At 37.6% G+C, this 25,717-nt stretch overlaps 2 protein-coding genes across 8 annotated transcripts in view; one reads left to right on the forward strand and one right to left on the reverse strand.

Annotated features, from left to right (window-relative positions):
* Positions 1 to 25,717, forward strand: part of APPL1 (adaptor protein, phosphotyrosine interacting with PH domain and leucine zipper 1) — a 54,451-nt gene extending 28,734 nt beyond the window's left edge. For 3 of the 6 annotated variants that reach the window (XM_060631371.3, XM_060631369.3, XM_078442930.2), the window contains 7 exons: positions 764 to 816; positions 1,389 to 1,563; positions 1,879 to 1,915; positions 2,531 to 2,677; positions 3,258 to 3,308; positions 3,598 to 3,687; positions 4,700 to 8,294. In XM_060631371.3, coding sequence (XP_060487354.1) covers positions 764 to 816; positions 1,389 to 1,563; positions 1,879 to 1,915; positions 2,531 to 2,677; positions 3,258 to 3,308; positions 3,598 to 3,687; positions 4,700 to 4,846 — 700 coding nt within the window. In that variant the 3' untranslated portion in view covers positions 4,847 to 8,294. Of the gene's footprint in view, positions 1 to 763; positions 817 to 1,388; positions 1,564 to 1,878; positions 1,916 to 2,530; positions 2,678 to 3,257; positions 3,309 to 3,597; positions 3,688 to 4,699; positions 8,295 to 20,290; positions 20,398 to 25,603 lie in introns of those variants that run through there. The other 3 variants (XM_078442929.2, XM_060631370.3, XM_078442928.2) reach the window with 3 other exon arrangements.
* ASB14 (ankyrin repeat and SOCS box containing 14) lies at positions 4,681 to 25,712 on the reverse strand. 2 transcript variants are annotated; one of them, XM_081794952.1, is made up of 10 exons: positions 25,591 to 25,712; positions 23,851 to 23,906; positions 23,271 to 23,402; positions 23,015 to 23,173; positions 20,261 to 20,506; positions 17,644 to 17,815; positions 16,645 to 17,188; positions 14,669 to 14,822; positions 13,722 to 13,917; positions 4,681 to 4,777 (listed from the first exon to the last, which is right to left on the reverse strand). In XM_081794952.1, exons 1-9 carry the CDS (start codon positions 25,710 to 25,712, stop codon positions 13,739 to 13,741), a joined length of 1,764 nt encoding a protein of 587 aa, XP_081651078.1. In that variant the 3' UTR covers positions 4,681 to 4,777; positions 13,722 to 13,738. The 2 variants fall into 2 exon arrangements, with proteins under 2 accessions (XP_081651078.1, XP_081651079.1); XM_081794953.1 differs by lacking the exon at positions 4,681 to 4,777 and adding an exon at positions 12,416 to 12,517.

Below are 25,717 nucleotides of genomic sequence, written 5' to 3' on the forward strand. Positions count from 1 at the left end.
TGGATATACATGGCTATGACCAAGAAAAAATTTTTGTTTGATCATAGAAATCTACTTAGGATTTGGTAGAATAGGTCAGACACGTATTATGGAGATCAATTTCATGTTATCTTAATGCCAATGTTATTTAAAACAACTTAGCTCTCTGTTTGTTTATAAAACCTATTTTCAGTTGTACTTTTCTTCCTTCATTGTGGGTGTGCCAAGAACCAAGCACCCTTAGGGGAAGTAGCTTCATCCCTACTTAGCTTTTTTTCTTGCATTCCATTACATATGCCTTCAGAAATACAGGTTTAAAATTTAAAAATGTTCAAGTTAGCATAGTTAACTTGCAACATGTAATAAAGGACCTAAAAAGAGGTTTTTAAAATCCCAGGAAATCCTTGGCATTTTTCTTAGGTAGCTAAAATTGAAGCTAAATCGGCTGTTCCTTTCCCCCTTTATTTGAATTCAAGGTTTTCGCAACATGGTTTATTAGGATGTTGTGGGGTGTGTGTGTCTGTCTATAGTTCATCCACATCTTCTAGAATGCAGCAGCTTTGAGTTCAGCCTGCTAAGTGTGAAGGTAGAGGCCTTTGTCAGAGGAAGGTGGTCATCAGTAGTGTACCTTGACAGGATCGGGCATTTTAGAGCTTTATAAAAAAATGTGTGTACAAGTTTTTGTGACTCTTAGTTTTTAACTCCAGTTTCAATGATTGAGGTTTCTTCCATATGGCTCATGGTAACTGACCATTGGTTCATAAATTTTTTAAAAACTTTTCAGGCGCACAAATCCATTTGGAGAATCTGGAGGAGGTACAAAATCTGACACTGAAGGTAAAACAGATGTGCAGTATTCTTATATCTTAAAAATTCTCTGGTAAACTGTGTGAAGGATTTGTTTTCATTTATTCTGATGTATGCTGTTTTAATGGTACATTTACTTCATAGCTTTCTTTTTGCTCATAGTACACTCAAAGCAACAGAACTTAATCAGGCTTAAAGATTTCATTAAAATTCTAGAATATCATACTTTTGACCTCGTAGTCAAATTCTCAATGCAGAAGCTGTCCTTTAAGTTTTTCCTAGCAGTTCATGTTTTCTTCTGCTAACTGGAGCATGACTTTTTTTTCTTTTTGCAGTAACTATTTATTTTGATACATTTCAAGCTTACAGCAAAGGTATAAGAATAGTACAAGAACCACCTATTGTTGAAGCAGAACCTTTTGCTGTTTGAATTTGAGACCTTAATTTTCTTATAACATGAACACTGTAGTTAGGAGTAATTTGTAAATACTTCTACTAGGTTGTATTTTTTACTACAAAATCTAAAAGGTGACAGTGTGTTTTATTCTTAGGAAGAGATATGTGGAATTTAGAAATATATAATGTATCTTGTTCTTTTGTAGATTCTATTCTTCATCAGTTATTTATTGTCCGATTCCTTGGTTCCATGGAGGTGAAATCAGATGACAATCCAGATGTTGTTTATGAAACAATGCGGCAAATTTTAGCTGCCCGGGCCATCCATAACATCTTTCGTATGACAGAGTCACATTTATTAGTCACTTGTGATTGTTTAAAGTAAGTAATGACCTTCCCCTTAAAAAACTGTGCAAAAAATGGGGCGCCTGGGTGGCTCAGTCGGTTAAGCATCCGACTTCAGCTCAGGTCATGATCTCGCTGTTTGTGAGTTTGAGTTCTGCGTCGGGCTCTGTGCTGACAGCTCGGAGTCTGGAACCTGCTTTGGGTTCTGTGTCTCCCTCTTTCTCTGCCCCTCCCCTACTTGTGCTCTGTCTCTCTCTGTCTCTCAAAAATGAATAAATGTAAAAAAAAAAAAACTGTACGAAAAGTTTAATTTCAGCCTAATTAAAATGTTTTCCAAAATTTTAATTATAGGTTAATTGATCCACAGACACAAGTTACAAGGCTCACGGTGAGTTCGGCATGTTTAAAGCTTTATTGGAAATCCTTCTGTGCACATACACATGTGTATCTTTATAATAATTCTGAACCTATATATTGAAATATGGTAGTAATTATGATTGGCTAAGTTATAATTAAGCTGATGGTGGACATCTTCCCCTATAAAGTTATAATTGAACATTCCATGCAACTTAAAGAATTGTGCAATCTGCTGCGATACTTAGGTTTTCTTAGGGTATGATATATGCTGCCTGGTTAAGGGATAAACACAGGAGGAATTAAAAGGTGAACATGATTGAGTTTATAGTTATCTAGGTTGAAATAGTTGCAAGTATATGCTCTTATTTAATCATTTAATAATATAGAGCATTTTTTTTAATTCTATTTGTTATTGTAAAATGTGTAAATGACTAATAAATTCAGCATTCAACAACCTCTTATTCTGCCTGGTAATCCAAACCAAATATGACATTTTTGTTCTTGGATTGCCACGTTGTTAAAAAAAAAAAATTGGCTCTAATGTTCTGTTTATGATATAACTTAGTAATTGAGTTTGTTATATATAAGAGTGCAGTTGTAAGTGTTTGAAAAATCTCATGTTTGCTTCTGATGTTTTCTTTGGCAGTTTCCATTACCCAGTGTAGTTTTGTATGCTACACACCAGGAAAATAAAAGGCTTTTTGGATTTGTTCTTCGGACATCAGGGGGCAGAAGTGAAAGTAATCTGTCATCAGTCTGCTACATATTTGAATCAAACAATGAGGGGGAAAAGGTATACATGGCCTTTCAAAATGTGTTTAGGTTGTGAAATATATATCATAGTCAAAGTTCTTAGTAAGATTTCTGGAAAAAAACTCCCAAAGTTGGCCTGCTTCAGCACAGTTGTTTGACCAAAGCCTGTTGCTCTGAAGGTATCTGAGCCGATATGTTGGGCCTTCTGACTTACAGACCTGTGTCTTCCCTGGCCATTGAGGGCTAGTGCAGTCTTTTGGCCTCATTCCCTTACTCGGGGACTGCAGTATATTCCCGCAATCAGCTTTTTCCAGATGTCTTCAGCTTAGAACAGCATCTGCATCTGCTTAGTTCTCTGCAAACCTTAGCATCTCAGTAATGAATTTGAGATAACCGGAAGGTGGGTGTGTGAAAGAGGCGAGACACAGCAGTGGAAACTCAGACTCTGAAAAAAATACACAGGTGCTTCGTTTGGGGACTGAAACATTCTTAAATCAGGTTTTGTCTGAAGCAGTGTGTTATAATGAGTTGTAAATCTAGTTGCACCAGCCATTTGGATACTTGAAATTATTACTTTGAATGAGAACTGGCTGAGTTTTTCCTGTTTTTTCCCCTTTTAGATTTGTGATTCTGTTGGACTGGCAAAACAGATAGCTTTGCATGCAGAACTGGTAAGAATCTAAGATACTTATTAATTATCCAAGAATGTTATCTAAAGTAATATAAGATCTTTCATATTAGCAAGTAAATAAAATGATTTTGCTGTGTAAGGTTATCAGTGGATACTATTGCTGATGCAGTATTTAGAATTTGGATAAATGACTAAGAATGTATATTTTTAGTGTGCTTTCATGTAAATATAAAAATATGAAAAGGTTACAAAGGCCATATGAATTGAAAAGTCTAAAATTTAAAGTTGTTTCATATTTAATTCATTAGTTGTACTTATCTGTGTTTTAGGATCGTAGGGCATCAGAAAAACAAAAGGAAATAGAGAGGGTAAAAGAGAAACAACAGAAAGAACTCAGTAAACAAAAACAAATCGAAAAGGTATGTAGTCCTAGTATCTAGATCTTTTTTGATGTAATGTTTATGAAGTTTCCTTAATTCAGCACGGTGACTTCCAGGTTGGAATTTCCAAATGAAATTCTGTTTCTGCTTCCTCAGCCACTTCATAATCAGATGATTCATAGCGCAGCAGAAAAGGAAGACATCTGTTTTCTGATAGGATGTTTACGTTATAGTTACCGATGTGTCGTCGACTTGCTGTTTAGCAAACGTACCAGAACTTATGTTTCCATATTCCAGCGAAGTTTGTTGCTATCAAAGCAGGTCTTTTGAGAGGCTGTGTGTATATAGACTTAACTGCCATTGCTGGAAGCTGTATTGGCTTCCAGGAATGAACATATATTTATGTAAATATTTAATGTTACCAGCAGTGTCAAATCATTGTCCATCCAACAGGATAATTTTAAGTTAGACAAGTTTCAGAGCAAAATCTGGAGAATGCATTAGATGGTGATACATGAGATTGTCAGACCCAGATATGGGTGGTGGCAGTAGCAACAGAAAAGAGAAATTTGCGGGATACTTAATGAGCACAGATCAGCAGGAATTGGGAATTGATTGGACTTATGGACAAAGGAGAGGGACGTGACAATGACACTGAAGTTGAGGCTTCCTTGCTAGGTTAGGCTGAGGAGGGCAACGGCTGATTTAGCAAGGTAAGTTGGACAGAGAGGTGGAAGGGAAGGGCTGTGGAGTGATCCATTGTGAGCCTTTTCGTGTGGTATGTAGTGAAAGATAACGATGGTCTGAATGTTGTTAGCCATAGAAATGGAGAAGAGGGAAATGTTGGCTTTTACAGGATTTCTAAAATGGTGCCAAATTTCACTTTGGTGTTGCACTGGTTGTGTGTAGTCTTTGTTTTCAGTAAGTTGCCAGAATTATGCATACATGTTCATGACAGAAAGATTGAGCAGCTCTCAAGTACATATTTTAAATGCATAGTTTTGCATTTGATTGCAAACAAACTTAGTTTCTTTTCTGTCTTTTCTACTAGGACTTAGAAGAACAAAGTCGGTTGATAGCTGCTTCCAGTAGACCAAACCAAGCCAGTAGTGAGGGGCAGTTTGTTGTCCTTAGCAGTAGCCAGTCAGAAGAGAGTGATTTGGGAGAAGAAGGAAAGAAAAGAGAGTCAGAAGCATGAACTTATCCTTGCTTTTTGGTTGGTATTACCCCCCTTGGAATTTATTGACGGTTTCTGTGGTGAAATGGCACAAGGTAACAACTTTGTCGATATACCAAGGAGACTAAAGTTTATATTTACCTGTTTTAACTTCATTTTTTAAAATAAGATTGACCTTGACCACTTAGGTATGCACTGTTTTTTTTTTTTTTCCTTAAAAACGATATACTATGCAGTAACATCAAATTCCACATGTCTAAAAGAAACCTGTTCATCTCCTTGAAGTAGATTGCTGAGGAATTAACACTTGTTCAAGCCTTTTTTCCTTCAAATTTTGAACTTCTTGCGTTGTAATTGGCTGTGACCATAAGAAACCATTATTCTTCAGCTTCAGATATTCATGGATATGCTTCCTCTTCTCGTTAGGAACATTTTTGCTGGCAGTGAGGAAGCTTTCAACTGAATCGGTTCAAAACCTTTATACAGAGAATTCTACAAGTTTGCAAATATTTTAACTATTAAATGTGCAATAGAACTTTTATAAAGTAATTAGAAAAAAGATTTTAGGCTTAAGGTTTCAAATTGTGGCAGGTGGTACTGTGATTTCAGGGCACTTTCTGGGATTGCTCACATTTCTCTGATGTATGACACCTGATGCCAGTGGGAAAGAAGCTTAAGTGTCTTCAGTTCAGGATTGATACAGCCCTTGGCATTTAATTATCTTATTCTTAGTTCTCAGGTTGGAACTTGAATTATTGCTGCAGAGCAGTAATGGTTAAAATAAGATTTTGGAATTTATTAAAAGGGATTTTTTTTGTTCAAGTACATTTTAGATTAGGACTTAAAATGTAAAGATATTGTTACAGGATAATACATCATATTTTCTGCATTGCGTGAAATAATTTTTATTGAAAATCAAGTGACATTTCAAAAGAAATTCTATAACGGTTGTTGCCTGCTTAAAGTAAAAATGCCCAGAGTTTAGTTTAGAAAATGTAATCTTTTAAATTTCAGACTGATATGCACAGTATTTTCATAATTCCATGTTTTGATAAAATACTGATCACCACTTTATATCCACAAAGGCAAATAACTAATATATGAGAATAGAATAATTTGCACTAGTTATTGTACATACTTCTACTCTTCAAATGTGTAAAAGGTCTAATTCTATGAAATATTGAAAGGAAATTGAATGTTCGGTATAAGAGAGTTGACCAAGGAAGGATTTTAGCCTAGTGCCAAGGTTAAATGATACTTCCCTGCTGCCTCCCTCTATGTCAAAACTTGATTTTTTTTCTTTACTCAGATTTTTAACATTGCTGATAGAAATTATGTTCCTTTGTTTCACGTGTAAAACTATATAGAGACAGGTTAATTATATTGAGTAAAATAGTCACATAACTAAAATTTTCAAGAGATTTGCCAGCCACTAAGACTAATTTTACAAGGGGAAAAGCCCTTTGTTCTTTGATATAGTCGTGTTAGTCCTGAATTTAGAAGCAGCATCTGTTTTAGCTCTCACAATATAGTGTGGCTGTTTCACATGGTGTGCACCCTGTTTTCTGTGGAATGGAATAATTATACATAGGATCATGATATTCTTTTTATCCATGTGCCAAATGGGAATAATGATTACTTGATAATCATTATTTTGAAGCCTTATGTTACCAAAACAGATAGTAAAAAAGTAGAATTTTACAGAATACTTTCTGAAGACAGTTGATTTTGTGCTTGCTAAATGGGAATGCTTTCTTGATAGTTTGTATGTCATTCCTTTGGTAGAAGTCAAAATTTCTGTTGTCAGCACTTGGTTTAGCCATGGTAGGTCTGGCTTTTAACCCTTCTGAGAATTAGTAAACTCTCTGTTTCATTAAGTCTTTTGTTTATACTATTCAGTTGTTGCCTCGCTTGGTTCAGATGAAACTTGTCACCCTACAAGGAAGGTGGTTAGCATTAGGGGCAGTTTTACGAGGCTGGCGCTTTGCACGGTAACTAAGTGCTGCCCTTTGTTAGTACTCTGGGTCAAAGTGAAGGCTAAAGTTAAAGGCACTGTCAGACTTAGGTAGTTCCTTTTAAGTCATGTTTTGATAGGAATTTCCTTAATAATACACCTATGTCCACAGATCAGACCAAAGAGCATTCCAACACCAAATCGAAGTTATTATGTGGGATTAACAATTTTAGATATTTCAACTTTTGTTCCATTGCTCTAGAACTATGTGAACTATTCCATACTACAGATATTTAAGCATCAATTTTAAGAAACTTTCCTTTTTGTTTGATGAAGGCTGCCCATGGGTTTCTGCATAATGTTAAAGCTGATCTTGGTCTGTTACCCTTTGAAATCCCTTCTGGCTCTTGGATGCTTTGGTGGTGATTGAATTAGAATTTGGGATAGCTTTCTCAGATTCATACTTATGTTTGATGGTTTTTAGAAATTAACAAAACTGATTCTTTAAAAGAAAAGAAACTAAGTCTACCTAATTCAGCTATGCATTCTGCTACCTATACAAACAGTACTTTTATAACTATGGTAATGAAATCAGTAGACAGGAAACTAAGTATTGCTTCTCCCTTTCAAAATTTTAAAAACTTGCTAACAAGGGACTGGACAAAGTTCCCAAGGCCAGTCTTGTTTTTGCTATTTCTACAATGACTAGTATGTGTTTAATTTCAAAAGAATTCTCAGGCTCTAGGGGTGGTAAAATGACGTTACCTTTATGCTTGGGAAAAGGGGAGTAGGGTATGCGTAACACATTACATAACATATAATCCTGTGTGGTAAAGGCATCTGACGTTAATTTTGAGTTACATGTAGGAGCTACAAATATTTAAGATTTGAATCTTATTATAAATGCTGATAGACCCCAAGATCCCATGTATTGCAAAACCTTCTGCTACCTGAATTAATTAATAAAATGAAAATACTAACATTGGTTTTGACAATGACCTCCTAGCATTCAAACTGTACTTAAAATGTTCAAACACACTGATTGTAGCAAGCAAGGCTTTCATTTTATTTTTTAGCAAGTTTGACTTACTCTTCTTTCATGAGATTTTGTTCTACATTAATGACACACATTGAAACTGGAACTATACGACACTTTTAAACTAGTCTCTTGTGGCTTGTACTCATGTAATTTACTTCAGTTAATATGAGAACTGGGGATTAAGTTATAACTAATGTGCAAAACTGCTTTGTATATTTGGTGATTTTGTAATGTTAAGTGAATTGGTTAATTCTTATCTCACTGATACTATTAATCATGCATATATACAATTAAAAATCATGCTACATTTCCTTTTAGAATTGAATTTGAAGAACTCAATTTTTATGTAATGGTGGTATACGTGTGGGGTGGAGAGCTTATTTTTTGTCAAAGTAGGTATTCTCTGACAAGGCTTCAGGAACTATGCTGTTAGGAGATTTTTAAAGTATAATAAAGTCCATGATTTTTGTATAGTCTTTTTTGTATGAGGTATTTGATATATACTCAGTTTTATTTCTCTAACTCCAAATGATGCTTATGAAACAAATGGACTTTTTCTTAATATGTTATGACACTACAGTTACACATCTAGGCCCATTGCAATTCCATAATAGCTAAAACGAAAAAAAGCGGTCACTTTACTGGGACATAACACTAATTCATCACTAGTGACTTCTTTCCTTTAGAAAAATAGATGTTTCAGGAATTACCCCTAGACATGTTACAGACAACATATACCTGCTATATTCAAAGAAACAATTTAAAGGCACAGGATACTGTGTACACCAGGTTAAGTGAGCTTGATGTGTAATTTTAATACTAATGCATATTCATCCCATGTGCTCTTTATACTTTCCTATAGCACTTACCAAGTTCTTTTCTTCCATTGGGAGTATCTGTTTTAATTCGTTTTGAGTTATATAAAATGTATATACTTTTAGAAGGTCCAGGAAGTAGATAAAACTAACTTTAGAATTATGTATCTATGTGCATGTATATCGTAAATATATTTGTATATTGACATATCTATAATCCGCTACTCACTTAAAACAGACACCACAATTTGATTAAAAAAATAAAAATTATTCATGCCAGCTAATTTTGCAAGTTTGAATGTGAAAATCATATCATTAAAAGTAACTTTAAGTCTGTGCTTACTGAATGTATAGCCATGAATCTCCACATCAGAAAGAAATTCTCTAACTTCAGTTTCCCTGAGATGACTATATTATGCAAAAAAAAAAGTATACTAACACTAAACATACAAATAACAAGGCTATAGTTGACTGGGCCTGTGGTGAAAATGAACATCATCCTACCCATCACTCTGTTCTTGTTGATGTGCTATCGAAATGCTACACAGGTGTGGCTGAATGCATGTCTCTTCACTTTCCTCACTTTCCAAGTACAGAAACCTGTACTTACCTTCACAGAATATACAGAAATAAAAATTTAACCTACATTCTATAACTGCTTTTATCACGTTTCTAAGAAGGAGGTTTACAGCAGTATAGGTCTATGTCAAGAAGCAAGAAAAATCTCAAAACAGCCTAACCTTACACCTAAAGGAGTTAAAGAACAAAACAAAGCAGCAGAAGGAAGGAAATAATAAAGATTAGACCAGAAATAAATGAATTGGAACAAAAACTAGATCACTGAAACCAGGAGCTGGTTCTTCTTTGAAAAGATCAACAAAATTGATAAACCTCTAGCCAGACTCATTAAAAAAAATAATTAAAATAAAATCAAAGAGAAGAAATAACCAATACCACAGAAATACAATTGTAAGAATATTATAAAAAATTATATGCTGATAAATTATAAAACCTAGGAGAAATAAATTCCTAGAAACATAATTTTACATAAAGCAGGAAGAAATAGAAAATTTGAACAGACCAATTACCAGCAAAGAAATTGCATTAGTAATAACAACTTCCAACAAACAAAAGTCCAGGACCAGATGGCTCCACAGGTGAATTCTACCAAACGTTTGAGAGTTAATATCTACTCTAATCAAACTATTCCAAAAAATAGAAGAGAAAGGAAAACTTGCCAATTCATTCTATGAGGTCAGTATCACACTGATACCAAAACCAGATAAAAGACACCACCAAAAAAGTGAACTATGGGCCAGTATCTCTGATGAACATAGATGCAGAAATCCTCAACAAAATACTAGCATACAGAACCCAACAATACATTAAAAAAATCGTCATAATCAAGTGGGATTTATTCCTAGGATGCAAGCGTGGTTCAATATTCACAAATCAATCAACATGATACATCGGTAAGAAAGGATAAAAGTCATATCATCTCAATAGATGCAGAAAAAGCATTTGACAAAGTATGACATCCATTCATGATAAAAAAAAAACCCTCTACAAAGTAGGTCTAGAGGAAACATACCTCAACATAATAAAGGCCAAATATGAAAAATCCACAGTGAACTTCACATTCAGTGGGGAAAAACCAAGAGCTTTTCCCCAAGGTCAGGAACAAGACAATGATGTACAGTGTCCCCACTTCTATTCAACATAGTACTAAAGTCCTAGCCACAGCACTTAGACGACAAAAAGAAATAAAAGGCATCCAAATTGGTAAAGAAGAAGTAAAACGTTCACTATTTGCAGATATATATAGAAAACCCTAAAGACTTCAGCAAAAGACTACTAGAACTGATAAATGAATTTAGTAAAGTCGCAGGAAGCAAAATCAACGTACAGAAATCTGTTGCATTCCTATGTGCTAATAATGAAGCAACAGTAAGTGAAATTAAAAGAAAAAGAGGCAAAGAAACATACTCTTAACTATAGACAACAAACTGATGGTTACCAGAGGGGATTTGGGTGCAGGGATGGGTTAAATAGGTGATGGGGATTAAGGAGTGCACTTGTGATGAGCATTGGGTTTGGCAGTGTTGAATCACTAAATCCTACATGTAAAACTAATATTACACTATATGTTAACTAACTGGAATTTTAATAAAAGCTTTTTAAAAATCCTCCCATTTGTAATTGCACCAAAAATAACAAACTATTTAGATACAAACTTAACCAAAGAGACGAAAGACCTGTACTCTGAAAACTATAAAACACTGATGAGAGAAATTGAGGATGACACAAAGAAATGGAAAGACATACCATGCTCATGGATTGGAAGAACAAATATTGTTAAAATCTCTATACTACCTAAAGCAATCTACAGATTTAATGCAACTGCTATCACAATACTAACAGCATATTTCACGGAACTAGAACAAACCTAAAATTTGTATGGAATCACAGAAGACCTTGAATAGTCAAAGCTGTCTTGAAAAAACTGGAGGAATCACAGCTTCAGGCTTCAAGTTGCCTTATAAAGCTATAGTAATCAAAACAGTATGGTACTGGCATAAAAATAGACACATAGCTCCATGGAACAGAATAGAAAACCCAGAAATAAACCTACAATTTTATGGCCAATTAATCTTTGTTTTTTAATCTCTGACAAAGGAGGCAAGAATATACAATGGGGAAAAATCTCTTCAACAAATGGTATTGGGAAAACTGGACCACGTTCTTACACCATACACAAATAAAATGGATTAAGGACCTAAATGTGAGACCTGAAACTATAAAAATCCCAGAAGAGAGCACAGGTAGTAAGTAATGTCTCTGACATCATCCATAGCTACATTTTTCTAGATATGTCCCTGGAGGCAAGGGAAATCAAAGCAAAAAGATACTATTAGGGTTACATCAAAATAAAAGTCTTCTGCACAGCGAAGGAAACAAACTGTCAAAACAAAAAGGCATCCAACCTACTGAATGAATGGGAGAAGATATTTGCAAATGACATATCTGATAAAGGGTTGTTCTCAAAATATATAAAGAACTGATACAACTCAACACCCAGGAAACAATCCAATTAAACAATGGGCAGAAGATATGAATAGACATTTCTCCAAAGAAGACCTGCAGATGGCCAATAAACATGAAAAGATGCTCAACATCATCATCAGGGAGATGTAACTCGAAACTACAATGTGATAATCTCACACCTGTCAGAATGGCTATATTGGAAAAACACAAGAAACAAGTGTTGGCAAAGATATGGAAAGAAAGGAATCCTCGTACAGTGTTGGTGGGAATGCAAACTGATGTAGTCACTTTGGAAAACAGTATGGAGTTTCCTCAAAAAGTTAAAAATAGAACTACCATATGATCCAGTAATCAGACTACTGGGTATTACCCCCAAAATACAAGAACACTAATTCAAAATGATACATGCACCCCTGTTTATTGCAGCATTATTTACAATAGCCAAATTATGGAAGCAGCCCAAGTGTCCACTAATAGAAGAATGGATAAAGAAGTGGTATTCATACACAATGGAATATTATTTAGCCATAAAAAAGAAATGAAATCTTGCCATTTGCAATAACATGGATGGATCTAGAGAGTATAATGCTAAGCGAAGTAAGTCAGAGAAAAATACCATATGATTTCACTCATGTGGAATTTATGAAAAAAACAAATGAACATAGGGAAAGAGAGGTGAATCAAGAAACAGACTCTGAACTGTAGAGAACAAACTGATGGTTACCAGAGGGGATGTCAGTGAGGAGATGAATGAAACAGGTGATAAGGATTAAGGAGTGCACTTTTGATGAACACTGAGTGATGAATGTATAGAGTTGTTCAATCTCTGTATTGTACACCTGAAACGAATTTAACACTGTATGTTAAATACTAGAATTAAAAATTTTAAAATAATTTAAAAAGGGGCTCCTGGGTGGCTCAGTTGGTTAAGCGTCTGACTCTTGGTTTTGGCTCAGGTCATGATCTCATGGTTCATGATTCAAGCCCTACAATGAGCTCTGCGCTGACAGTGCAGAGCCTGCTTGTGATTCTCTTTCTCCCTCTCTCTGCTCCTCCCCTGCTCATGCTGTCTGTCTCTATCAAAAATAAATAAACTTAAAAAAATAATTGAATAAATACAGCTGCTATCAGTGAGCCCCTCTTGTGTGTCAAGTACTGCACTAGAGTCAGTACAGAAAAACATAAGCCATCTGAAAACCCGTTTAATTTCTATTCCAGTGATAACATTAACCAGTAAATGGGAACCCTTAGCCAGGGTTTTATGGAAAGAAGGACTGCATGTTTCCCATTAATGATGACGTTGCAATTGAAAGTTCTGTTTCAGTTAACCAAATTACTCCACTTCAGTGCGGGACTCTACAAGTAAACAGACATTAAGCTGGCCTTGGGACTTTTGCATAAGAACAGCTAACTTGTAGGTCAAGTACTGGGGTCAGTATTTTATTCAATGTAATTACTAAGACATTTTATGTATGTACTTCTCTCTAAAAAGGATTACTGTTAAGAATCCTTTTAAATTATTAAAGGTGACATTTACTGTTTTGAGCATGTAGAAATGTAGATTCTTACATTTAATACAAAATCAGTACAGAGTGAGAACTGATACATTTCTGTTAATTGAAATTTTACAGTTTGGTTTTTTTTTTTTTTAACTGCCTTTCAGAATGCTCTTGAGAAGCAATATTAAGAATATTAAGAAATAGGGGGCGCCTTGGTGGCTCAGTCGGTTAAGCCTCTGACTTTGGCTCAGGTCATGATCTCACAGCTTGTGAGTTTGAGCCCCACGTCGGGCTCTGGAGCCTGCCTCGGATTCTGTGTCTCCCTCTCTCTCTCTCTCTGACCCTCCCCTACTCATGCTCATGCTCATGCTCTGTCTCTTTCTCAAGAATAAATAAACATTAAAATTAAAAAAAAAAAAAGAATATTAAGAAATAGTATTAACATGTAGATTTGCATTGAGATTTTAGTTGTTAGGTAAAGTGAGAAATAATGAATCCTATGTAACAAGTCAAATTTTAAGAAATGCAACTCAAAGAAATATACCTTTTCATCTAGTTTGATTACCAGGTTCCTGTGAAAATTCCTTGTCCGTAAAGATCATATTCTTTGTAAAGGATATACGCTTTTAGACGGTTTGGTAATGGAAGAAATGACATGAAGACAGGGCAGCGCAAATGTAACTTCCCCATACACTTCCGGATCTTTAGGCGGCACAAATGTTTGAGGGATCGAGGGTTTGCTGAAATGAGAGAAACACATGTTATCCAAATGGAAAAGAGCTGTTCCTTCTTTTAGTGATCTTAGGGTTTAGTCAGCAAATGTATGTTATACTTAAGCCACCAAAATTTTCATTTGCTGTGTTGAAATGGAAAAGTTAAAAGCGAAACAGCTTTTCCCTTCTCTTTGCAACCCTTCCTGTAGATACGATTACAGAACCATGTCAAGTTAAGAATCCAAAGACTGGCATCAGTTGTGGCTCTGGCCTGTGAGACCTGAAATCCTTAAATCTTTGTGTTCTAACCACTCCCTTGCCCTGTCCTATCCCTCTGGATCAGGCTGAGAACTAAAAGATCACCACCCAGGGGGAAATTAGATGAAAGAAACTCTTAATTTGACTTATGTTCTACTGTGAAAGAATGTGGTTTGGAGCATCCTTTGATATTCTCTGCGGGCTTAGATCTTCACTTTTTCTCATCCCTGTTTTTGTTGCCATTTCATAGCTTTTATTAATTCCTGTATGTACAGTGTTCCATGGGATTAGGAGAAAGGCATTACCTACCATATAATATGTAATTACCTAACAGATTTTATCTACTGGGAAATGATAAGAAGTACAAAGTAAGTAATAAATAGTAACTTTTTTTTTAGAGAGGAATAGTATTTTCCTTTCTTTAGATAAAGCTTTTAACCAGAAGAGAATGTTTTATGAAGCAAATAAGAATACCTTTTATTTTTGGTAAAAATCTTTTAGAAGAAAGGAGGATACTCACTTAAGATAAAATGGATTTCTGACCAGAGCCCTTGTTTTTGGAGCACAGCTTTCAACTTTGAACAGATTCGAACTTGATCAACATAATCAAGCATCACTCGAACAACCTTCCCAGAGAGATGTTGCAGCCATGACAAAGTTATTACTTCACAGAACTAAGGAAGAAAATTGGAACTATGAAAGCAAATGAAAAACTGGAGTAACTATGGGGGGGTTTAGAACACAAAACTCAGAGTTAGGAACCAAGGTCTCAAGCCCCTCATTTATAAACCAGGCATTGAACAAGGAAATGATTTCTTAGCTCTGACATTTGGAAAAATACTTAACTGCTGTATCTTCAGAACTATGTAAGGTGTAATCAGGGTGTGAAAGAGACAGTTGTCTAATATCCATTGTTCCCTTTGGTTGGCCACACGGCTCTCTGGAATAAAGATTACCTCTCCAGCTTCCTTGCACCTAGACGTGGCCACTTAAGTTCTAGCCAGTGAGATGTGAGTGGAAGTGTGAGCAACCCCCAGAATGCACTTAAAAGAACACGGTGTGTGCTGCTTCAGCCTGCCTGCCTCCTTGCTGGCTGGAATGTGGATGCAAGTTTCTCCTGTGTCAGGAGCTGTCCAGTTAGAAGGCTGTTTACCTGTGGCCTTTATATGAAGGGAACGAGCCACCTTATTAAAGTCACTTTCATTTTGGGTTTTCTGTCATTCACAACCTACTCCTATCCTCATGCCTGACGGATATGATCGTTTCTGCCGGTAGGTAATTTACATGCTCCTAGACAAGATGCCCATGTAAGAAGTCAAGTACTACTACATAATAAGTCAGGAAATAATACAAGATGATATACACCTAAATGCCAGCTCCTACATTAATCATAACCTAAAACTAATAATACAATATTAATATGTTGCCTTCACTTTCCAGAATTGATTCAAAGTGCTTTCTCCGTTCACTATTTAATTTTTGATTTTAATACGAACTCAGGTATTTGTAGTGCATCTGTGTGCTGAGCACAGATCTCTAAGCTGAGGAAAGTGGTGAACAAGAGCTTACTTACACTGATGTATTTGTGGAGGAGACATGTAATCAGTAAATGTTAAAAAGATAATTTCAGAAAGTGGTAAGTGCTATAAAAGAAATAGCATTATCAGAAGATTAGGGAAGACAACTACCTTAGATAACGGTGGATGGGTAAGGAAGGGTCTTTTTGAGAAGGTAACGTGTGAAACTTGAAGAGTGGCAGCTTTTTGAAAAGTTGGGGATGAGCTCAAGTTGGGGAAAATAGAAATGACCGGTTAGGGGGGAAATAGACTGGTGTGATGCAGACATCACAAGAGGAACACATCTCAAGAAGAAGAGGGTACTCAACTGCATTTTTTGTGTTTCTTTCTCATTAAAAAGGTGGCCAAAGAAACCTATTTAATCAAATTTTAGACCTAAAAGAGATAGCCAAGAACTAAGGGATACAGGTATCAGGACCCTAGAAACATTTTAGCTCGATGACTCAGCACTTCAGAGAAAAAACATAACTAGTTTGTAAGACTACATTCATTCTTTAAAACCTTACTCAGATGCTAGTTCATTTGTGAAACTCCCTAAGTAAAGTTAAATCACTTCCCTCTGAACTGTTCCTGTACCTTTTACATCTACCATCATGTTTATTTTACCACGTATTTATCACATTAAAATCTTTTCAGGGTTCCTGGGGAGCTCAGTTGAGCTAGGTAGCTGGGTAGCTCATGAGATTGAGCCCCACGTTGGGCTCTCTGCTGACAGCATGATGCCTGCGTGGGATTCTCTCTCCCTCTCTCTCTGCCCTCCTCTGCTCTCTCTTGCTCACTCTCTTTCAAAATAAATAAACTTAAAAATCTTTTGAACTATGATCTTCTGGAGAGAATGGATGGAGTCTTATCTCTTGGTGTAGTCCAGGGCCACTAATAATGATTGTATAAGTTGATACAGACAATACTGTGCACTTACCATAGTGTCTTTGATAACTGTAGATGTCCAGCCTTCAAAAGTATAGCAAGGATGAACTTTGTCTCCATGGGGACAATCAAAGCATCGCTCTGTGTCATACCCATAATTCAAGAGCATCCTGAGCATGACTTCATCTTTCAATGTGTATTGCAGTGCTGATGGGAAATGTAAAGGGTTGACTCTGCAGAAGTAATTGACGTTGGCCCCATGCCGTAGCAGCAGACTTATCAGCTCATAGTTGCCCATCCTTAGGGCTATCTGGAGGCAGTTAACTGGGTCTTGATTGGGCAGAGCTCCAGCACTCAGAAGCAGCTTAACTGAAGAGAGGTCACCATTTGATACAGCAAAATACAAAGCTGACTTCCTATGGTCATCATAGTGTTTGCGAATTCTCTGATCCAGCATGAAATTTACATCAAATCCAGCCTGGATGAGGAATTCCAGGCATTGGGGGTGTGCTCCTGCTGCTGCACAGTGGACCGGACTGATGCCACTCTGCTTAATGGCAGCAAAATCCGTAACTGGAACCAAAATCTTCAGGGCTCTGAGAAAGAGTTTCAGGGGGTATTTAAAAAATTGTTTTTGTTAAGATGTAGTATTAACCTGTTTACGATTATTATATGCTAGTACAGGTGGTATTAGTATCAGGTGGCATTTAGAACCCCCTAACCCCCAAAAAGTATAATTCCTGCATGTAAATGCTCAGCTACTTAGTGAAGTTAAATAAAACTGTCTAGAGATAAAACTCAGAATTAGTCCAATTAGTGAGACCGGGAGCTCCCCTTATTGCCTAAAGACCCGATAATAAAATAGTTTTATGTCTCTTCTGTGGTTACAGAGGATGCCTGACTTCACTGTCTTACTGGTTGAGTTTATCTTTAAAAGGGTGTTAGAATTATATGATCAGAGAAGAAGAATATAAAGTTCCCAGAAGCTGCTCCAAAGAAACCCCACAGCTTTTGCTAGTTCTATTATTTGTGGTGATGTCATTGAACTTACAACAAGTGGCCTCTGTCAGCTGCAACATGAATGGGAAGGTGGCCTGAATTCTTAGGGATGTTGGCATCAGCTCCATGCTCTAGCAAGAGAGTCACAGAATCTGGATTTCCTCCACTGGCGGCTTCAAGTAAGATGGAAGAAGAGTCAGAGGCCTGACCAAGAGCATTAGCTCCTAAGAGGAGAAAAAGTCTTGTTATGCAAAAATCTTTTCCACTCTACTACTTATGCATTCTTAATATAGAAGCACTACCAAAAAGCAGTTATTAAGCAGCCACTTGAGCAAAGCACTACAAAGTCAAAGAAATAAGAAAGGTGCCTCCTGCTCTCGGCCAGTTTATAATGTAGTTGGGGAAGGAAGAAATGGTGCAAGCAGTCTCTCAGTTAAAATTAGGTTGGCTTTCAGAGTAACTTTATAAGTTAATTGTTTGGAACTTGCAAATTCCAGGAGAAGTCTTTTTAAAGGAGATTTTATTTCCAGACTAGCCTATAAAAGTCCACTTACCCCACCCTTATATATAGCATGGTACCAACAATCCTGTTGGACTGTAACACCATGCCATCTGTTGATGTTATGGTGAAAAATGGGTGTTTGTTCTGTTTTTTCACATGTTCTTAGGTAGCTGTTCACAGTAAGACATACTGTGGTTGTTTGTTGTTGAAGTTGGGGACTTATAGTTAAAAGGATAAATTGTAGTACTCAATATGCTGTCATGTGATGGTGTGGGTAATAAGAGTACAATTGTAGGCAAAATGTCCTCTAAAAGATCTCAGTTCTGGATTTTGAGGGGAACTGGATGGTGAAGGAAGGAGAAAGGAGTTTTGGGTCAGTTGCAGAAGGCCTCTCAGTAAAATGGGTTTTGAAGAAAGAGTCACCTTTGAAAATGGACAAAGAGAAAGGAGATCATTCGGGGCCTATTCACAGCTCCTATAAAAAAGATGTAGTGGCTTTAAATTAGTAAATAGTAAATTAGTAAATAGACTCCATAGTCATCAGAATACAGTGATTAAGAACCCCCCCCCCTCCTGGAATGCATGAAGAAATGTCTAATAAGCCTCCATGGGATGAGTGCTCACTATGTGCAGGTTCCTGTGTGCATACTTTCTAAACAACAACAGCCCTAACAAGCAGGTGCTAGTATCTTCTTTTTAAAGAGAAAAAAACCATAGCTCATTGAGGTTAAGTGACTTCCCCAGAGACGCACAGCTGGTAAGCAAGGCAGTTCGGGATTCACATACAGGTACACCAGACCCAGGGCCTATTTCTATGAAGCAGTGTTTCCACTCTAATAATGCAGGGCAGTAAAGTAACATGATTTGGAATGAGACAGATGTGGTTTCAAATCTTGGCTCTGCCATTTACTAGTTATATCACTTTGTGCAAATTACATCATAAGGGAGTTACCTCGGAAAGTATTCACTGAGGTCAACCGATGTGGTTTCTTTAGAGTTAAGGATTTAAAATCTGGTGCCTCTCTTTATATTTTAATCAGTGATCTACACAAAAGGTTACTCTTGTTATGTAGATGAAGGGTCTAGTGTTTATTTTTGTTACTCTAGCTATTGACTTTAGACATCTCTGCTGTTGCTCATTTAAAACATCTTACTTAAAATGTCTTATGGCCACTGATTGGGAACTACAACAGCCTCTCCTGTATGATAGTAAAGTTTCAGGTAAGTCTAAAAAGCAGAAAGTTGTTCTTAAATATAGGAATCTCTGTAGTCTAGAATATTGGAGACCAGGACCATGTATTGTTAAAGAAAGAAAGAAGGCTTCTGGACACAGACAGGAAGGAGAATACAAAAGGTAATTCTAATATTGGGACTTTATTAAATATTGGTAAAGATTTGCTTTGAAAAAAAGCTTTAGATACTACATTGCTTCACTTAACAGGGTCATCAATGGGGGTTCTCCTCAAAGCCAATAAATTGCAGAGTTCTCTGAGCCAAGGACTCTGCCAGTTAAACCAGATCTCAAATTGGTGGCAGGAGAGGGCACGTTTAAAAGGAAGTCCTGCAACTGGTACCATCCCTGACCCTCTTTCCTTAAGTATAAAATGACGATAATGCCTACTTCCTAGGGTTTTAGAAGATCACGTGAGGCAGCGGTAGCTTATTGCCTGGTGCTTAGAAAGTACTCAATAAATGTAAATTGCCTACCTTCTCTCAGGGTTTTGGTTATTACTAAAGGAAGAACTGGGACCCAAAGAGGAGCAATCAGGAAAAACTTCCCAACACCAGAAGCATCTGATAACACATTGGACTGCCTCATGACTTAGCAGAGACAACATGTAGGGGGTAATATGAGGACTTTTGTTCTGTGACTCTAGAAAAGGACAACAGGCAAAACATTTAAAAACTGACCATCCTCAGCATGGTCGGGGAACATTATGCTAGAGTAAGGTGCATCCTAGTAATTTTAGGGAAATTGCTCCACATCAAATGAGAACTGTTCAATCTCTAGGCTTTTTAGTAGCCAGTATTAACACATACTTTCATCAGACATTTGTTAGGCTTAAATAAAATGTTAATTTCTATCATCTTGAAGCTCTTCACAAAAAGGAGGATGCTTGCGTCACGTTATCCCTTGGGGGTGTGCTGACCGTATAGAAAATCTTGCCTTTCTGCAGTAACATTTCCATGATTTCAGTGTATCCACTTTGGGCAGCAAGAGCAAGAGGAGTGAATCCATAGGAGCTCCGTGGATCAGGGTGAGCCCCAGAAACCAGCAGCAACTTTACTATGTCCTGCCTGCCCAGTTTGGCTGCTTCATGGAGAGCGGTCCTCTCGTTGGTACACCGAAGATTGACATCTGCCCCATGGCTGATCAGCAAGGAGGCCATGTCATAGGAGTCACGTAGAACAGCTGGGAAATTGGAAGTGAAATGTCACCAGGAAATTATGGCCAGAGTATCTTACTAGCCAGTGTCCCTCAAGCTTCTTAATGAGCTCTTCCTAGCTACCCCCCTGTGCCAACATTTTGTGTTTAGGAAACACACTGTTAAATGAGGCATATATCAAATAATACCAATAGTGTTTTACATCAATACCCTATTGTCTTTTCTGTAAGCCATGAACAGTTACTGTCTATTGGCTGCTTATGTGTCTGAAAAACAAAACATATAAAATTTTCATTTATCATTTTTGTGTTCCTCCCTCAAGAAAATGGGAACTTAAGTACCCAGTACAGTCCTAGAAATGCTCCTGGGTACTTTAAACAAAGAAAAACAAAAACAGCAGTAATTATGAAATTATTCGTAACCTCGTGTTTTGTTAAAATTTTCTAATTGGTTTTTCTGCATTTATGCTGTTATCATTCGCATTTGGATGATAACCTTTAAGTCCTTCAAGATTCTAAAACAATTTACTGTATCCATCTCCCTATCCATTTGTTAATTATTGGCACCCCTGTGTATGAGGAATCTTGCTAGGAGCCAGATGTTGAATCAGTGTGAATTCTGTCTATAACGGTTTATAATGTGCCATAGAAAGTGCTGTAGGACTGGAAATACCAAGTGCCAAGGGTGTTGGGTCTTTTTTTGGCTCATTGAGCTGGCACTTAGTGTGCCCTTTGATTCTGGAAACACATGTCCTTTGTTTTAGGAAATCATTTTCTTGACTTATTTCATGATGGTATACCACCTCCATCTTGTCTCTTCTCTTTCTAGCGTTTCTGAGATTCATGTGTTGCTCCTCTTAGATTGTCCTAGTTTTTTTCTTTTTCTTTCCTATTTCCCATTTCTTATCTTCTGGAAACTTCCCGAAACTTTATCTCCCAGCACTTGTTTTGAGTTTTATATTTCTACTATCATATTTTTAATTTTCAAGAGTGTTTTTGGTTCTGTTTTGTTCAGTTTTTTGGTAATATCCTATTATTTCATTAGTTTTCACTAATTGCTCTAAATGAATTCTAATTTCCCCCTACATTTTATTTTGCCTAAATAGTCAGTCTCCTCCAAGTTTCTTATCTCTGTTGAAGACTTTTCTCAGATAGTCCTTGACTATCTGCTCATGATTAAGAGTCGGGGACTAAAAAGCTGACTGGGAATCCTAAATGTTGGGAGGGGCTCTTGGAGTGTGGTCATAGCTATATGTTGCTATGTCTGGGCCATTTGTTGGGGAACCCCCAATTTCACTCCCTTCAGTTCTTTCTTTTTGGGTATATCATATTCCCCAGAGAAGCCTCTTCTTGGAGGGTAAAGTTCTGGTTGCCATCTTTCTAGAATCCTGGTGGAAGAGGAGGGCTGGGAGGTCTTGGCTTATGCTTAATTCCTCCAGTATTTTCAATCTAGTACTCCCACCCTTGTCTAATACCCCCCATCCAGAGAGCCTCTGTTTAAATTTCCCAGATGATAAATGTCCAGAACTCGGGTGGTTTGGGAGAAGGGACCACTCTGGCTACTCATTCCTTAATAGGGTTCAACCAATCCTCCCGTTAGCTGCCTGTCCTTCACCCACGTTCCATGAGGTAACTGCCGCCAACAACTTCCAAGCCTTTGATGTAATTGTGCTGCTTTCCCCACTACCAAGTTGAGTTGGCTTTCTTGTCACTGAGTATTCATCCACCTGCTCTCCAGGTTTTAAAAAACTGTGTTGTTGTTGTCTCCTCTCCTGTTCTCCTCATTCTTTTGTATTTTACCTCATTAAGACAATTTCTTGACTATAATTTTAGTGAAGACTCAGGAGGGAGGAAAATTAGCCATTCGTATTCAATCTGCCGTCTTTACCCCACCATTGGTTGCCTCTCCCTACTCTGCTCACCTTTTATCGTTCTTACACCTAAATTAATTGGTTAAGACACCATGCAATGCAAAATGATCAGCCAGTTGGCAGAGATTTTGCCTCAGGCCACCTCAAGGACAAGTCTGTAGAAAGCTTGAGGGTCAGGTACCCATGACATGGGTCAGTTGGGACCAGAATGACAGCACTGCAACTATGTACAAAAAGCTGCCTTTCTATTTGCAACGATGTGGATGGAGCTAGAGAGTTATGCTAAGTGACATCAGAGAAAGACTAATACCATATGATTTCACTCATCTGTGGAATTTAAGAAACAAATGAGCAGAGGGGGGAAGAAAAGAGGAAAACCAAGAAACAGACTCTTAACTATAGAGAACTGATGGTTGCTGGGGGGGGGGGCAGGGGTGTGGGTGAAATGTGATGGGGATTAAGGAATGCACTTGTGATGAGCACCAGGTGTTATATGGAAGTGTGGAGTCACTATATTATACACCTGAAGCTAATATAACATTGTTATCTAACTGGAATTAAGATGAAAACTAAGAAAAATTTTTAAAAAGTTGCCTTCAAAACCTCTGGGATGGGGGACACTCAGAATGACAGACTGTTTTCCAGAGACAAGGTACTAATTTACCTGTAAGAAGAGGAGAATTGCCTTCAGAATTCTTGGCATTTGGATTGCAGCCGTTGACAAGAAGAAAACTGGTGTTTTCTAAGAGGCAACTGCTGACAGCCAAAAAAAGTGGCGTTTCCCCGCTGTGGGTGGTTTGCTCCCACACACTGGGTTTTGAAGCTGAAATAATTCCATTAGACCACACAGGTTAAGATACAGAAATAAATTTTAAATTCATTTCTCAGAAGCATCAGGAAGAGTTGTAAAGGGAGCTTACCTTTCAGAGTTATTTCCAAAATGTTCTTGCTTAATTGCACCGCAGCCTTATGCAGAGGAAGCCAGCCTATCTCATCTGCTTCATCAAAAGCAGAATGGCACTTGGTCAGGCGTGCCAATGCATCTTCCTTACCTATTAACGAGTCGAATGGGCACAGATTCACATTTGGCACACACACAAGGCAGCCCATACTGCTTCCGAATTCCACCATCAAGGTTAGTGCACGAGACGACAGAGTTCTAGCACCACCCTTTATGAGAGACGCATTCAAATGGCATAGGACGAACAAGCAGGTGTTCGCCTAGTGTTCCATACCATCCCAGCCAGTGGCCACCCCTCGTGTGGTTACAGAGAAAGAGCCCAGTCCACCGAGGAGCCCAGGAGCTCTTGGCTAAGTGGTGCTGTGGTGTTTTCTCGCAGGCTCTTGACAATCAGCGTTGGACACCCCCACAGTGTTGAGCATTTGGGAGAACCTGCTTCTAGGCTTTCCTCAGCTCAGAGGGGAGGTGCTGCCCTTTGTCCTTTGTCAGCATCACATCTTACCACAAGTTGGAGGGGATAGAATAAGAAGAGTACTTAACTGTCTCTATTGTTTCAATTATCTTCTTATAGTCAGCGCTCACAAAGGAATGGGAACTGCATAGAAAATAAATATATATGTAATCCCCAAAGTGAGGGAAAACAAAGGCATGTGACAAAAAACAAAAGGAAACAATAAGGGCAATAGTAGTTAGCCAAGGATGAACTCTAACAACAAACTCTTAAAATGAGGCTTAATGGGAATACTTCCAAAATATATGTGGTGTGACCCTAAACATGCTCCAGGGAAATCGGTCTCCTGTGTCTGTCTTCCTTGGTGGGGGGGTGGCATTATTCCACCTGTCTCAGGTAGACCAAGTCAGCAAGCCTTCCTAAGTTCCATATAATTCTTGCAAGTCTAATAACTGAAATCTACAACTATAGTCAATTTCTGTAAAATATTTCAGTCCTCAAAATCTTATGCCTTCCAGTCTAAAATCATGACTTAATTACTGAATGAACTTAAAAAATTTTAATCACAAGGTTAATATAATCTAATAAACCCAATTTTTTTTTTAATTTTTGAGTGAGAGAGAGTGCAAGTGTGGGAGGGTCAAGAGAGAGAGGGGGACAGAGGAGCCGAAGCAAGCTCTGTGCTGACAGCAGTGTGCCCAAAGTGGGGCTTGAAGTCATGAACCATGAGATCATGACCTGAGTGGATGTCAGACTCTCAACCGACTGAAGCCACCCAGGTGCCCCTAAACCCAATTTCTTTACAAAACTTTAACTATTTAAAGATTATTCCTAAATGTAACACAAAAGTATAGGAATAGCGTGGTAAAGAGACGCTGAAGCCAGACTGCCTACCTCTTACCTAGCAGCTCTGTGACCTCGGGTAACACTTATCTGTGCTTATCAGTATTCTTATTTCTACACAGGGATAACAGTACTTACAACATAGAAAGGTAATGAGAACTAAATGAGTCAATATTTAAAAAATGCTTAAAAATAGTGCAGCACAAAGTGATCACTCCGTGAGTTTGTTACTTTAAAAAAAAGTATAGTTTTAACGTATTTCAACATCTCTATGTTTAATTATAAAGTCTCTTAGAGCTAAAACCACATTTATCCAGTTTTACCTCCAGCAGGCAAATAGAGGTCACCACCCCAAGCAAACAACTTTTATCACCCCTGAAAAACAATAGTAACTGCTGGTGGGTGGGGGGGTAAGGTTGCAGATCAGTCAGAGAGCATCTGAGCAGGTGTGCTTGGCTGTGCACATTCCACCTCCAGGGCGATTCTTTTACATCAGCGAGGGACCCGCGGAGTCCTTTTCTAGTGCCGTCATTACAGAATTCTGAAGACATACCTCAGAAAGGGTTAGTCTCTTCTGGGTTTAAGTTTACATAATTCCTTCTTTTGGTATGAATCAAAAGACTGGACCTTGCTCTGTCTCCCCACGAAGGCTGATAATTTTCTATGTGTATTGCTTAGCTTTTTGCATTTCCTTGGCTCCCCAAAGACAGGGTGCATTAGAGTTCTCTAGTCTTTCACATCCTAATGTATTTCTTCTGGTTTCCAGTCTCCAAATCCTCATGTAGAGCTGCTCCTAACCTCCTTCAACTGTTTACTAATTACATTCTGAATTCTTTCCAAATTGTTCAAGTCTCATAGATACTGAAATGATAATTGAAATGGATTTTGACCCTCTCTTCTGTTTTTATCACAACACTAGAAGTATACTAATGACAAGTCTCAACTGTTGAATCCTTCCAGTACATCACCAATGAGATCCCATTACCTCTCATCTGCAGGTGCCTGCTGTGTAGTTCCCGGCTTGTGAATGTCCTGTATACTCTCCTGGATGACGAGCTGGGTATCAAAGTCCTCATCTGTGTCTTCATCACTGGCGTAATTATCCATGTGAG

The sequence above is a fragment of the Panthera onca genome, chromosome A2, assembly GCF_046562875.1.
Source record: "Panthera onca isolate mPanOnc1 chromosome A2, mPanOnc1 haplotype 2, whole genome shotgun sequence".
Taxonomy (NCBI): Eukaryota; Metazoa; Chordata; class Mammalia; order Carnivora; family Felidae; genus Panthera; species Panthera onca.

Bases quoted from the DNA above. Each gene is read 5' to 3' on its own strand.
- ASB14 (XM_081794952.1), bottom strand. From the start codon at position 25,712: ATGGATAATTACGCCAGTGATGAAGACACAGATGAGGACTTTGATACC. The intron at 23,403-23,850 runs TTAAGTACTCTT...ACTCGTTAATAG, and splicing joins AATTGAAACAATAGAGACAG to GTAAGGAAGATGCATTGGCA. The intron at 13,918-14,668 runs GTGAGTATCCTC...CTCTCATTTCAG, and splicing joins AGAAATCCATTTTATCTTAA to CAAACCCTCGATCCCTCAAA.